Raw genomic sequence first — 13,895 nt, forward strand, 5'->3', positions numbered from 1 at the left:
GACACCAGTTTTAGCACTGGTTTTTGTACTTTCTGACTGGCAGTGTGAGAAAATCTTACCACTATACTCTGTACACTTCAATGTGCTAAAGGGGAGTAAAATCATCTGTACTTGCTACATTGTGAATAGTTTTTCTATAACATTACACTAACCATGTCTCAGTAGGTTATGTCTGCTTTTATTATAACATGAGATTCAGGGTCAGGGCATGGCTTCCCACTTGTGCAACACCCCAAAAAACTTTCTAGAGTGGACTCTGGCTGCTAAGAGGTATTTTATGCAGGGGTGTCAAACTTATTGAAGAGTGAGGGCCACTTGAGCGACTTGGTAACCAGTTGCGGGCCACAATGAGCAGAGTGGACAGATGCCAGGTCCGTGTCCACTCCGCATATGCAGAGCAGACCCGAACACAGCCCGCTATCCTCTCTGGGCCCTTCAATTCTTTCCGCCCAGACTGAAGTTTTTAGCGAATCAGATTGGAGGTAGCTGGGTGTAATTGGACACAAATCTGTTTACATCTGCCATTCTATAGGGGTAAATGGAGGTTCCGATTGGGTCCACCTGAAAAACACAGGCGGACCTGATCATGTGAAATGAGCCTAAGGCTGCTTTCACACTGATGCGCTGTGCTTTATCCACACCATGGGTGCAGCACAGTGTACCTGTGGCTTTTTTGTGGGTTACCTGCACTATTGCCATAGAACTATATTAGATATTGCAGGTGTGGTGCAATTTTATAAAAGCGCACGAAACCCACAGGCAATAACAGAAGTCTGTGACGCAGTGCTGGTAACCGGCAAGGGCACTGCACTGCACCTGTGGATCAGTTTAAAAGCAGCCCAGTGTAGCTAGTGTACCATTGTAGAGAACAGATATGCCCACTGCTGTTGTGATTTTAATTAAAAACCAACCTCAATAATCACTTTTTTCCCCAGGATTCCTGCAGGTATGGCTGGCAGCTGCTGCTGTCCCTCAGGGCAGGTATGGCTGGCGGCTGCTGCTGTCCCCTGGGTCAGCTATGGCAAGCGACTGCTGTCCCTCAGGGTGGGTATGGCTTGCGGCTGCTGCTGTCCCCCAGAGGGGTTATGGCTGGTGGCTGCTGTCTGTCCACCAGGGTTGGAATGGCTGGTAAAAAAAAAGTAGGTATAGAATAGTGGCAAAAGATAGAGCCTCGTAGATATAGTGTCCAAAATGATACAATTCAGATATCACAAATTTAATTTCTATTTTCATATCCTTGGGTATGGCTGGTGGCTGCCCCTGGCTTAACCCCAGGCAGGCAGGTATGTCTGGCGGCTGCAACTGGCTGTCCCCCAGGGCGGGCATGGATGGCAGGTATTGCTGGCTTTCCCTCCAGGACGGGTATGGCTGACAGGTATTGCTGGCTGTCCCCCAGTGTCAGTATGGCTGGTGGGCATCGCTGGCAGGTGCTGTCCCCGGCAGAATGCATTTGGTATCACTCTGCCTGTGCCAGGAGCCGGCACTATACCCGAAGCATTGGCAGGGACTACCTTGAAGTCGCACACATATGAATAGTACTCATTGGATATCATGGGGTACTACTTGTCATGCGACTTTGCAGTCTCAAGTTGCAGGACAAGTTGCACAAGTGTGAAAGGGGCCTAAATAGGTTGTTCATGTTTGCCATGTTTGTACCTGCAGTTCTGTTTTCATTTTAACATGCATTCTAGAACTAGCATTTAATTTATATTACTATCAGAAAAATGAGTTTGCTATAGAGGAAAGAAAATCTTTTCTACTCTCTGTAATGTCTGCAGTTCTTTTCTATGCTAATACAGTATGTCAACATCTGATGAAGACAATGTGGACAGCCAGAACGTTGCTGCTTTGATGAGAAATAAAGGAGGCTTGGAGGTTTCCAGACTGACTCATTTTGGACTGATCAAACAAGGAGAGAGCAAATCCCTACAAATTCATATAGAGTATGTTACCATTGTGTTCTTATTGTACTGGGTTGTATGAGTTGCTTTACCCACATTAATAATTTCATGAACAGTACTCCACAATCTAGCAGGTATACATGCTGAGTGTGTTTTTTATTATTTTTATTTTTTTTTCAAACTTTGATTGTTGATTTTGATTTTTCATTCAACAGGTGATGGTGATGCAGTGATCTCTCCAGTTGTGTCTTTTTGTATTCTGACATCAGGACTCCTTTGTTAGAATACACCGAACAGTGCCTGCAGCCATTGGCTGCAAGTGCTGACCAAATGCAGATTTTCCAGCACGACCGCTAAACAGAAACCAACCATTAGACCGGCTTCTTTTGAACAGACATTGGTACATGCGTATTAAAAGTTGTCAGGTTCCTGATGTTGAACCAGCCAACTTTTTATTTTGTTTATACCCAACTTAAGGGGCTCTATATAATTCTAAGTCCTAAAAACACTCATCAGCATAAACTCAAATCCAGAAAATAATAAAACCATAAACCACAAATATTTCAAACACCTTTCATAAAACACTTGACTACTTTAGGGTCAACAGTGCAGAACCTTTGTATCCTTAGAAGTATGGCCAAAAAACTATTGGCCATACATTTCTCTTGCAGTTAACGAGTGTACGCACGTTTGTTCTTCTGTGACCCAGAAGTCACAGAACCACTCTGGAAGGATCCTGACCATATTGTTAGGATCCACCCAGCTGCCTTATTGATAGCTGGCTCTGGCTGTCGGCGCGCGGCTGGGAGTCTAAGCCAGCTGTGCACACCCCCTCTCCAGTGCTCCAGTGAGCATTAGAGGGGCAGAGCAGTGAGCAGTGACTGATGGTCACAATTCTTCACTCCGAGCAGGCTAAGAACTGTATGATCAGTGGTCATGTGATTGGTCAGTTCTCAGCCTTAGAGCCAACTTAGGACAGCTGCATCATCACACTGATGCTGCAGAATAGAGGTGAGTATGTGTGTTTTTTTTTTTTTTTTTTTATCACCCCAAACATTTCCTTAGATCATATCATATCATATATCGGTAAATCTAAAAAAAAAATTGTATGTGTGGCCAGCTTAAGACATTCTATCGATCATCGTTGGGTAGTCCATTCAACAGAGCGCAGGCCGAAGTAGAAATGGCTAACACCAAAGCCTATTGTATTGAGAGGGAGGTAGTCCTTTTAACACAAAATGCCCAGGCAGAAGAAAAGGTGCAGAAGTGCATGCTGCCCGAGGATGTGCACAGGTGGAAGCCAATGACTCCTGCTGCCATCAGTCTGCCATGTGAGGAGGGAGGGAGCCGTGTAAAGTCACTCCCGCGTATGCGCACACGAGCCATCAGTAACCAGACACACTGGGGGAAGAAAGGCTCGAAGGTCCGTTTTCTTCATAGCGTGTGCATCAATTACATCATTGGTGCACTACCAGTGATCTATCTCCTAAACGACGCATGTATAGGAGATATTTCCACTACCTATAGGTAAGCCTTATTCTAGGCTTACCTATAGTTAAGTCACTGGGGAGGTTTTACAAGCACTTTAACCTCCCTGGCGGTACGATTATTTCGGATTTTAGGTGCTAAAAGCGGTACCATTATTTTGCATGAAAATTTGGCGTTTTATATTGTAGTCCTGTAATTCTTAGGAATAACTCTTAAATCTGTCCAAACCAGAGTCTAGCAGACATCCCGGGTATGATGAAGTTTGAAAAATGAAATCATAAATTATAATATAATAAATAATTATAAATAATTGTAACAAATAATAATATAACAATAATAAAAATTATTCAATAATGTAATCAAAATCAAAAACACTGAAATTTGCTCAGTTGCAGAATTGTCACTGTCATTACTTTTCAGTATTTGATGACGGATCACCCCACAAATCGCTATCGCTCAATTCTGCGAGTGATTACAATTTATTATCGCTGTTTTCTAGCTGTCTAAAATCATTTTTGATGTAAAGTGACAGTTTGGTTGCTATGGACAATCTCCAGTTTCCAGGCATAAAGAACAGTTTTTATTATATAAAACTACATGCAGAGCACTGGACAGACCACTAGGGACAAAGGGGATGTGAAATATTTACATACAGCAATGTAATCTGTAAGATTACATTATACTGCATGTATACTGTGTGTTTCACTTGTTGAATTTGGTGCCGATCTCCGTCCCCGTGCGTCACAACGCTCGCAGGGAACGGAGATCGGCTCCGTGATAGATCGAGCGAGACACGGCTCGCTCGTACAGCGGGGAGACAACGCTGGATCCGAGGGAGAAGGTAAGTAAACCTCCTCCTGGATCCAGCGATGCAGTCCCGAGTCTGGCTCGGGGTTACCGCTCTTGGTATAAAAATTCCACCCCAAGCCAGACTCGGGAAAATACAGTCAGGGGGGTTAAAGACGTATTCCACCTGGTATGAAGCTGATAAGTTTCATCCCTGACAGTATGTCTTATTTTGGCTTTTCTTGAATGTGGATGTCTGACTCTGGGTACAATCAAGGGACAGAACTCATGCTTTCCCATGCTCTTTGAGACCTTTTGCATTTTTTTTTTATTTGGTTAAAGCTGGGTGTCGCCTGGATTTTTCTGCCACTGTGGCCCCCTTTTCTCCTTGGGACCTTAAATTGGTCTTGTCTGTTTTGCAGTCCTCTTCTTTTAAACCTCTGAAAGATTTGCTTGTCATGCCTTACAAGTCTTTTAGTTTATCTTGTCTCGCAGGGCCTTGGAGTTGGCTGCACTTTCCTGCAAGGAACCCTTCCTGGTTCTTCACCAGGATATGGTGGTGTTGAGACCTTAGTCCTCTTTTTTGCCTAAGGTGGTTTTTCGTTCCACCCGAATCGTGACATTGTGTCAGCATTTTTTTTTGTCTTGCGCATCCTAAGGAAAAGGCGCTTCATTCTTTTGGATGCTTGAACTGTTTGCATTTATCTGAAGTCTATATCTTTCTTTTAACAGTCCTTATTTCCTTGTTTGTTTTAATTGTTCTGCCTGAGGGGCCTCGCAAGGGTCAGGCTGCTTCTCGATCCACTATTTCTAGCTGTATTCATCAGCTCATTTCTCAGGCCTGTGGTATCAAAAACGAGATTCCTCCTTTCCCAATTAAGCCACCTGTAGTGTCAGTGCTTCCTGTGTTATTGAGCATCAAGCTTAAGTTTGAAATGCTGCTACTAAGTTCTGCTAGGTAGATGTTTATGCCTTTGCAGATGCCAGCTAGGGGGGGGGAAATGATTTTCAGACGTATTTGTAGTAGGGCTCCCTCCTGTTCAGTTTCTGGGTTTTGGGTGTGTTTGGCCTTGTTCCTGGTTTGCCCGCCCCACGTTTGGTCCTTTGAGACATCCGAAGTAGCAATGAATACCTCTGTGTCCTGTGATGTACGATTTTAAGAAATTAGTATTTTTGGTTACCTGTAAAATCTCTTTTCTCTTTCGTTCATTGACGGACGCAGCTACATTAATCTTGACCGTAGGGTTATTACGCCACCTTTAGGAGAGGACTAGGCAGAACATGTAATACATGTGAAAAACAGAACTGTACAGTTCTGCCCATGGGGCGGTCCCTCTGACTAAAACCCCTCAGCCTGCTTCCTGCAGCTCAATTTTTTTTCTGCCTAGTGAAGAAGGACCTAGGCTCCCTGTCCGGACCATCGGTCCTGGGGATTTTTTCTGGATTTTTGTGCAAGATATTGATCCTTTGATCTTCTATCAATAGCAAGCTGGGTCACAGGCTGAATAATACAGATCCTTGTAGTCTCCCCAGCCTGGCCATCGAGCGTGTGCAGGCCCTAGCTACTCGCTGGGTCGGCCATGACATGCCCCTCAAGCTCCAGGGGCGGCCGGTGAGCTATATGCTCCGGGGGCACACATATGACCGGACTACGGATGTCTTTATCACAGTGTGCTGTGGTCCACAGCCACCCCATACTGCTCGAGTGTGGGTCTGTGATGGGATGCCTCCAGCTCGTCCGAAGTACAGCTCTCCCTGCTTCGGCAGGACAGAGCAGTTGGGCATTCCCTGGGAGGTCAATTAGGGGGTCCCTCTTCTCCTTTTCCTCTCTCCCTATCCCTGTATCCCCCCCCCCATGGGGTATGCTGCATGACTGGGCTGTGGTGCCGTGTATGTAGGGGGTCCTCCGAGGGGGCTTTGATCCTTGGCTGGGGGCTGCGCTGGCTGTCTGTGTCCATGTGCTGTCATCTGTCTCTCTTATGGTGTCTGTGGGCTCTGCATGTGCTGCCTCCATAGCGCTGACCACCGGCATTTTCTGTGTAGTCTGTGTACAGCATGATTGTCGACCATTTTCTATTAGCCTCTGTGAGAAGCATGGTCGTCGGCCATTTTCTCAGTCCGGTGGCCATTTTCCTGTAGCCTCAGCGGGAGTTTTCTCCCCAGCGCTGGTTCCTGTGCCTCAGAACACCGCGTTTTTTGTTTGTGGACACTTGTGAACTGACACAGGACACCGTGATCAGCGACAGCATGACTCAGCACTCGGCCAGGGTGGTGAGTCCTATGGGGGGGGCCCTCAGTCTGTTAGCAGCTAGGAGGGTGGGATTGAGCACCTTGTCCTGCCCCCTCCGTCCTCAGGGGAGAGCTCTGATTCAGACTCGGGCCCCGTGGTGACTGGTGGCCCCTGTTCTGATGTGTCAGAGGATGCTGACCAGGACTGATCGGACAGTGAGTATGATTCCGGGTCCACGCAGGAAAAAGCACTAGCTGGAGCACTTATCACCACTGTGCATGATGCCCTGAAAATACAGGATGCAGCAGGATCCTCTGCTGAGGTGACGGTCCCCTTTGGCGGTCCCGTAAGCCAGCCCGTACACCTAAGGTGTTTCCGTATCTGACTTATTTTGATAAGTTCATATACAAGGAATGGGGACGGCCACAGTGGACCTTTTTGGTCCCAAAAAGAATGGCGGTGCAGTACCCCTTTGAAGAGAGCCTCCTTAAAAAATGGTTGGCTCCCCCGGTCGTGGACCCCCCAGTATCCAGGTTATATAAAGTAACCACAATCCCGGTAGAAGGGGCTCCTGCATTTAAAGACCCTACAGACAGGAAGGCTGAGGTCCAGGTGTACGGTAGTGGGGTCAGCATTTACGACCGGTACTGGCCACGGCATTGGTGTCACAGACCCTTACTGAATGGAAAACCACAACCCAAGAAGGGTAAGGAGCCACGCCGCAGACAAGGGCCCTTCTTTTCGGCTCAAAAGAGGCTTTTTTGTCTTCCGTCTGTCTTCAGGTAAGAGCTCCCAGTCCGACAGGGTGACTGCTGAGGGACAAAAGCTTCCCTGGTCTCGCAAGTTCAACAAGCCTGCGAGCAAAAGTACTACCGCATGAAGGTTTACCCTGCCCGACACTCGGGTGGGGGGTCGCCTTCGGGAGTTTGCAGCTCAGTGGGCCTCTCGGCTGTCCGACCAATGGGTCTGCGAACTGATTTCATCGGGCTACAAGATGAAGTTCCTCTCTTGGCCACCAAACACATTTTCTCTTATATTCACCGACTGACACAGCTTCTCTCTTTAGACCATTGGGTTGTTATGCCACCTTCAGGAGAGGACTAGGCATTACATGTTAACATGTGACAATAAAACTGGAACTTTCTAGTTCCGCCCAAGGGGCGGTCCCTTAGGTAGCAACCCCTCAGCATGCTACTGCAGCCTCAGTTTTATTTTGCCCAGTGAAGAAGGACCTAGGAACCCTGCAGGCCCATTGGTCCTTGGTTTTTCTGCAGAAGCTTTGCTTTTTGCACAAGAAGAAATATCCTGTGAACTGCTATCAACAGCCAGCTGGGTGACAGGCTGGATACTCTTATCCTTGCAGTCTCCTCAGCCCGGCCATCGCGAGCGTGTGCAGGTTGCAGCTCTACGCTAGGCGGCCATGACGTACCTCAGCTCCAGAGGTGGTCTGTGAGCTTTTATGCTCCGGGGCGCACATATGACCGGGCTACTGATGTCTGTGTCAGTGTGCCGAGGCCAGCAGCCACCCTGTACTGATCAGAGAGTAGGTCTGTAATGGAATGTCTCCCAGCTCTTCAGGACTGGTAAGTACAGCTCTCCCTGCCTTGGTGGGGCTGAGCAGCTGGGCATTCCCTGGGAGGTCGATTCGGGGTCCCTCACCTCCCTCTCTTCTCTCCCTGTCCCTATCTTCCCCCTCCCTCCCTGTGGGGGATGCAGCGTGTGGCTGCTTAGCAGTGTCTGTGTCATGTGCAGGGGCTCTCCGGAGGGGCTCTCACCTGTGGGGGGGGGCTGCTCTGGCTGGCTGTGTCCTAAGTGGTGTTTTTCATGTCCCTGGGGGGGCCTGTGATCACCGCCATTTTCTAGTTCTGTCCCTCATGGTTTTTCAGTGTCAGTGGCCATCTTAGGTATGGGCAAGAGAAAACATGCTCTTCTGTGTCTCGGCGGCCATTTTCCCTGTGATTCAGCCTTATACTGGACGCGGGCGGCCATTTTCTAGAGGCCTGAGCACGTTTTTTTCAGATTCTCTAGAGACAGCATGTGTTCCTGTAATCCGGCGGCCATTTTTCCCAGTGCTTTATGTCCTTATGCTGGACGCTGAGCCTGAGCACATTGCAGAATGGTTTCAGCGCAATTAGCAGCAGCTTTGAATGACAGAGCGGATTCCTCTGCACCTGGGAGCTGACAGAACACGCTACTTGCTGGACAGCACACCACCTGTCAGAGTGGTGAGTCCTGCGAGAAAGAGCCCCTCAGCCAGCAGCAGTACGGAGGGTGGGACCATCTCTGTCCTAAGTCCCCTTCAGGTGGCAGACAGGGTAGGGTCAGCATGGCTTCAGAAACTGGTGTTTGTTCCCCCGAAATCCAGGCAATTGCAAACGGTTCGACTACGGAATGCGCAGTGCCCTTGGTCGGTTTGTCGGCGGTCCTCAATTTGTTCGTTGCCAAGATGGAGGCGGTGTGTGGGTGCAAGGTGCTAAAAAGCGGCCCCTGTCCCTCCGTCCTCTGGCGAGAGCTCTGACGCAGACTCGGGCTCTGCTGAGGCTGGTGACCCCTGCTCTGTCTTGTCAGATGACGCTGACCAGGACCGTTCGGACAGGGAGGATGAGTCCCCGTCCGGGTCCGTGCACGACAAAACGCTTGTTGGAGCACTTATCACAGCTGTGTGTGATACCCTAAAGATTCAGGAGCCAGCAGACCTCTCTGCTGATGTAGAGGTCCCTTTTGGGTCAGCCAGCCATTCACCTAAGTTGTTCCTGTATCTGACTTATTTTGACAAGTTTATTTACAAGGAATGGGGTCGACCGCAACAGACCATTTCGGTCCCCAAATACATGGCGGTGCGTTGCCCCTTTGAGGAGAGCCTTCTCAAAAAGTGGTCGGCTCCTCTGGTCGTGGACCACCCAGTATCCAGGTTAAACAAAGTAACCACGATCCCGGTAGAGGGGACGCCTGCATTTAGAGATCCCACGGGCAGGAAGGCCGAGACAGTGGCTCGTTCCTTGTTTACGGTTGTGGGGTCAACCATGCGAACAGTACTGCCATCCGCACTTGTGTTGCAGACACTGAGTGGGCAAAACTGTTGCCTAGCGAATTGGGAGAACAGCAGGCTTCTCCTGTCTGCGTGGAACTAGCAGACCAACTAGTGCAAGGCCTTAAGTACGTTTGTGACACCGCCCTGGATACACTCCCTCTGTTATCCATGGCTTCAGTGTCAGCAGTGATGCTGAGGCACCTGATTTGGTGGAAATGCTGGTCTGCCGACCAGGCATCCAAGAAAGCCCTGACGGATCTTCCCTCCCTTGGTGACTGGCTCTTTGGAGCCTCTTTGGATGACATTATTAAGAATGCCGCAGGTGGTAAGAGTACCTTACTCCCACAGGCCAAAAAGGCAAAAGAGCCACGCCGTAGGCAAGGGCCCTCTTTTTCCGCTAACACAAACGGCTTTTTTTTGTTCGCCCAGGGCTTCGGCTGAACATCCCCAGCCCGTCAGGATGACCACGGAAGGACAAACGTCCCTGGAACCGCAAGCCTAACAAGCCTGCAAACGTGCTACCACATGAAGGTTTGCCTTCATCCATGACTCAGGTGGGGGGTCGCCTTCGGGAGTTTGCAGCCCGGTGGTCCTCTCGACTGTCCGACCAATGGGTCTGCGATCTGATTTCCTATGGCTACAAGATAGTTCCTCTCTTGGCCACAAAACGGATTCTTCCCCTCCAGCATACCCGTTCTCCCAGTTCCCTGGAAGGCCCTCTGGGGGCAGTGAGGGACCTGCTCAATCACGGGGTGATTGCACCTGTTCCGGAATCGGAACGTTTCCAGGGGTTCTACGCAAACCTGTTTGTAGTTCCCAAGAAGAAAGTGGTACGTCCAATCTTGGATCTACATGCCCTTTGTGAAAGTACAGAGGTTCAGAATTGAATCAGTTCGCTCAGTAGTCGCTGTACTCCATCAAGGGGACTCCCTGGCGTCCTTAGGCATCCAGGATGCGTACCTGCACATACCCATATGCCTCCGACATCAAAAGTTTCTGCGATTTGCAGTCGGGGAAGCCCACTACCAGTTTGTGGCTCTCCCTTTTGGTTTGGTATCAGCCCCCCGAGTCTTTACCAAGGTATTGGCTCCTGTGTGGGCATTGCTACGGCAATGTGGGATCGCGATCGTGTGTTACCTAGACTATCTCCTCCTGAGAGCTTCTTCCACCTCAGAGTTAGAAGAGGATGTGGCGATCACCATGCAGACCCTGCAAGAATTTGGGTGGCTGTGGAACCTAAAAAAGTTGGTGATAGTACCGACTCAGCGTTTGGAGTACCTAGGCTTGCTGCTGTACTACACGGAAGCAAGCATTTTTCTCCTTTCAGACAAGCTGCAGACTCTCAGAGCTGCGGTAAAACTGTTGATGACCCGCAAGTGGTTGTCGCTGCGCTTCTGCATGTGAGTCCTGGGACTCATGGTGGCCTCCTTCGAGGCAGTACCATATGCCCAGTTCCACACCAGAGTCTTGCAGAAGGAGATCTTGATAAAGTGGGACAAATCTCCGTTGTCCATGGATCGACAGATCCAGGTGAGCCAGTTAGTCAGGGGTTCCCTGATCTGGTGGCTGAGGTCCCCGGTGCTTCAGTCCTGGAAGTCGTTCCTACCTCTGAAATGGATGGTGATCACAACGGACGCCAGCCTATTCGGCTGGGGTGGAGTGATGGGAGTTCAATCGACTCAGGACCTCTGGTCAACAGAGGAATCCAAGTTGCTGATCAATCTGCTCGAAACTGAGAGTGATCAGGCTATGCCTCTCCACATGGTCAATGAGACTGCAAGGGCGTCCAATCAGGATCCAGTCAGACAACACCACTGCTGTGGCATACGTCAATCACCAAGGAAAAACAAGAAGCTTGGCTTCTGCACGGGAGGTCGCTTACATACTTCGGTGGGCAGAGCGACATGTACCGGCCCTGTCGGCCATTTATATCCTGGGTGTGGAGAACTGGCAGGCGGACTATCTAAGTCGTCAGTTGCTGGACCCAGAAGTATGGGCGTTGCATCCGGACGGGGATCTTCTGGCCTCTCGTCTCAATTGGAAGGTGCTGAGATTCTTGTCCAGGACAAGAGATCCGTGGGCAGACGCGTCAAATGCGCCGGTTGCTCCATGGGATCAGTGCCAGCTGATCTACGCTTTTCCTCCACTGAAACTGTTATCATGCCTGCTTCACAGAGTGGAAGCCGAGGGGATCCCAGTAATACTGGTCGCCCCAGATTGACCTCAGCATCCTTGGTACGCAGACCTAGTGCCTGGTGGCAGACGTTCCCTGGCAACTGCCGTTTGCGAGAGGACCTTCTGTCTCAAGGTCTGATTCTCCATCCTGCTTTACCATCGCTGGCTTTAACGGCATGGCTATTGAGAGCCAGGTGTTGAGGAACCGGGGTCTGTCGGACTCGGTGATCCCAACTATGTTGAGAGCAGGGAAATCTTCTCGGAAGATATATCTTCGTACCTGGAATGGCTTACATCTCCATGTGTGAGGAGAAAGGATGGCGTCCGCGCTCCTTCCTTTTCTGTATCCAGGATCCTGCTGTTTCTTCAGCAAGGGGTGGACCAGAAATTGGCGTTAAGCACCATTAAAGGACAAATATCAGCTTTGGCTGTCCTTTTTCAGTGACCTCTGGCATCTCTCTCTCTAGTGGGTGCTTTTGCTCAAGAGGTGCGACATGTAGTCCCTCTGGTGCATCCATCGTTACCCCGTGGGATCTGAACCTGATATTATTGGCGCTTCAAAAACCGCCATTTGAAAATATCAGAGTTTCCCCTGTTGACTCTTTCCCAGAAAATGGTCTTTCTAGTGGCCATCACATCGGCCCAGAGGGTTTCAGAACTGGCAGGCTTGTCCTGCAAGTCGCCCTATCTGGTTATCCACAAGGATAAGGTGGTGTTGTGTCCGCAACCTTCTTTTATGCCAAAGGTAGTCTCAGCGTTTCACATCAATGAGGACATTGTGTTACCATCTGTGTCCTAAGCCGACACATTCGCAGGAGGTGGTTCGGGCTCTGAAGGTGTATTTGTCTGCCACTGCTCCCTTCCGGAAGTCAGACTCATTGTTTGTTTCGGTGGCTGGTCCATAGAAGACATGACGGTCTCGTCAGCCACCATTTCCAGGTGGATCAGGCAGATTGTAGTACAAGCCTACGCCTTAAAGGGGCAGGTGCCACCCTTTCCGGTCACGGCCCACTCCGCAAGGGCACTCGGAACGTCTTGGGCCTTCCGACATCAAGCGTCTGTCGCTCAAGTGTGTACAGTGGCGACTGGATCGTCTGTTTACAAGTTCTACAAGGTAGATGTCAGTGCATCGGGTGATGCCTGTTTTGGCCGCAAATTTTTGCAGACGGCTGTATAGTTGAAATTGCATATGCAATTTTTTCCTTTTTTTCCCTTTTTTCCAGTTTTTTTTTTTTGGTAAAAACGCAGTACCTTTTAAGTTAATGTACTGTTGCATTATTTACCCCAGTTTTTGGTGCGGTTTGAGGGTAGCGCTTCTCTGTTGAGGAGCACCCTGTTTTTTGTGGTGGTTATTCCACACTGTAGTTTTTTTTGTGGGTAAAGTTTATACTAGCTCCCACATGCAATGGCGGATGAAGTTTTTTATGCTGTTTTCCCACCCCTCTTTTTTGCCACTGCTTGGGGACGTCCCAATGGTCTAAAGAGAAGCTGTGTCGGTCGGTGAATATAAGAGAAAATAGGATTTTTTGTACTCACCGTAAAATCCTTTTCTCTGTAATTCACCGACTGACACAGCACCCGCCCCTCCTATTTTGCTTTGTTATACTGCTCGTTGACGCACTGGGGCTGCAGTAGCATGCTGAGGGGTTGTTACTTAAGGGGACCGCCCCTTGGGTGGAACTAGAAAGTTCTAGTTTTATTATCACATGTTAACATGTAATGCCTAGTTCTCTCCTGAAGGTGGCATATCAACCCAATGGTCTAAAGAGAGAAGCTGTGTCAGTTGGTGAATTACAGAGAAAAGGACTTTACGGTGAGTACAAAAAATTCTATTTTTTCCCTCCAGCCATGGGGTGATTAGTGCCTGTTCCAAAACCGGAAAGGTTTCAGGGAGTCTACTCCAATCTGTTTGTAGTCCCCAAAAAAGGAAGGGGTATGTCCAGTCCTGGACCTAAAAACCCTCAATTGCTTTGTGAAAGTACAAAGGTTCAAAATAGAATCAGTTCGCTCTGTAGTCGCTGCACTCCATCAGGGGGACTCCCTGGCGTCTTTGGACATCCAGGAGGCGTACTTGCTTATACCCATATGCCTCAGGCATCAGAGGTTTCTGCGATTTTCAGTGGGGGGAAGAGCACTTCCAGTTTGTGGCTCTCCCCTTTGGTGTGGCCCGAGTCTTTACCAAGGTATTGGCTCCAATTTTGGCGTTGTTGCGAAAAGGTCTGCTCGCAATGGTGAGTTACCTGGATGATCTCCTTCTGAGAGCAGCTTCCACCTCAGAATTAAG

General features: G+C 49.1%; 1 protein-coding gene across 1 annotated transcript in view; it reads left to right on the forward strand.

The window, feature by feature from the left end:
* The window catches only part of MOV10L1 (Mov10 like RNA helicase 1), a 301,052-nt gene that overhangs the window by 95,285 nt on the left and 191,872 nt on the right, over positions 1 to 13,895 (forward strand). The window contains exon 6 of the mRNA XM_077473981.1: positions 1,800 to 1,943. Coding sequence (XP_077330107.1) covers positions 1,800 to 1,943 — 144 coding nt within the window. The remainder of the gene's footprint in view (positions 1 to 1,799; positions 1,944 to 13,895) is intronic.

The sequence above is a fragment of the Lithobates pipiens genome, unplaced genomic scaffold (assembly GCF_037356315.1).
Source record: "Lithobates pipiens isolate NorthernLeopardFrog02 unplaced genomic scaffold, aLitPip1_a1.2 Scaffold_8, whole genome shotgun sequence".
Lineage (NCBI taxonomy): Eukaryota > Metazoa > Chordata > Amphibia > Anura > Ranidae > Lithobates > Lithobates pipiens.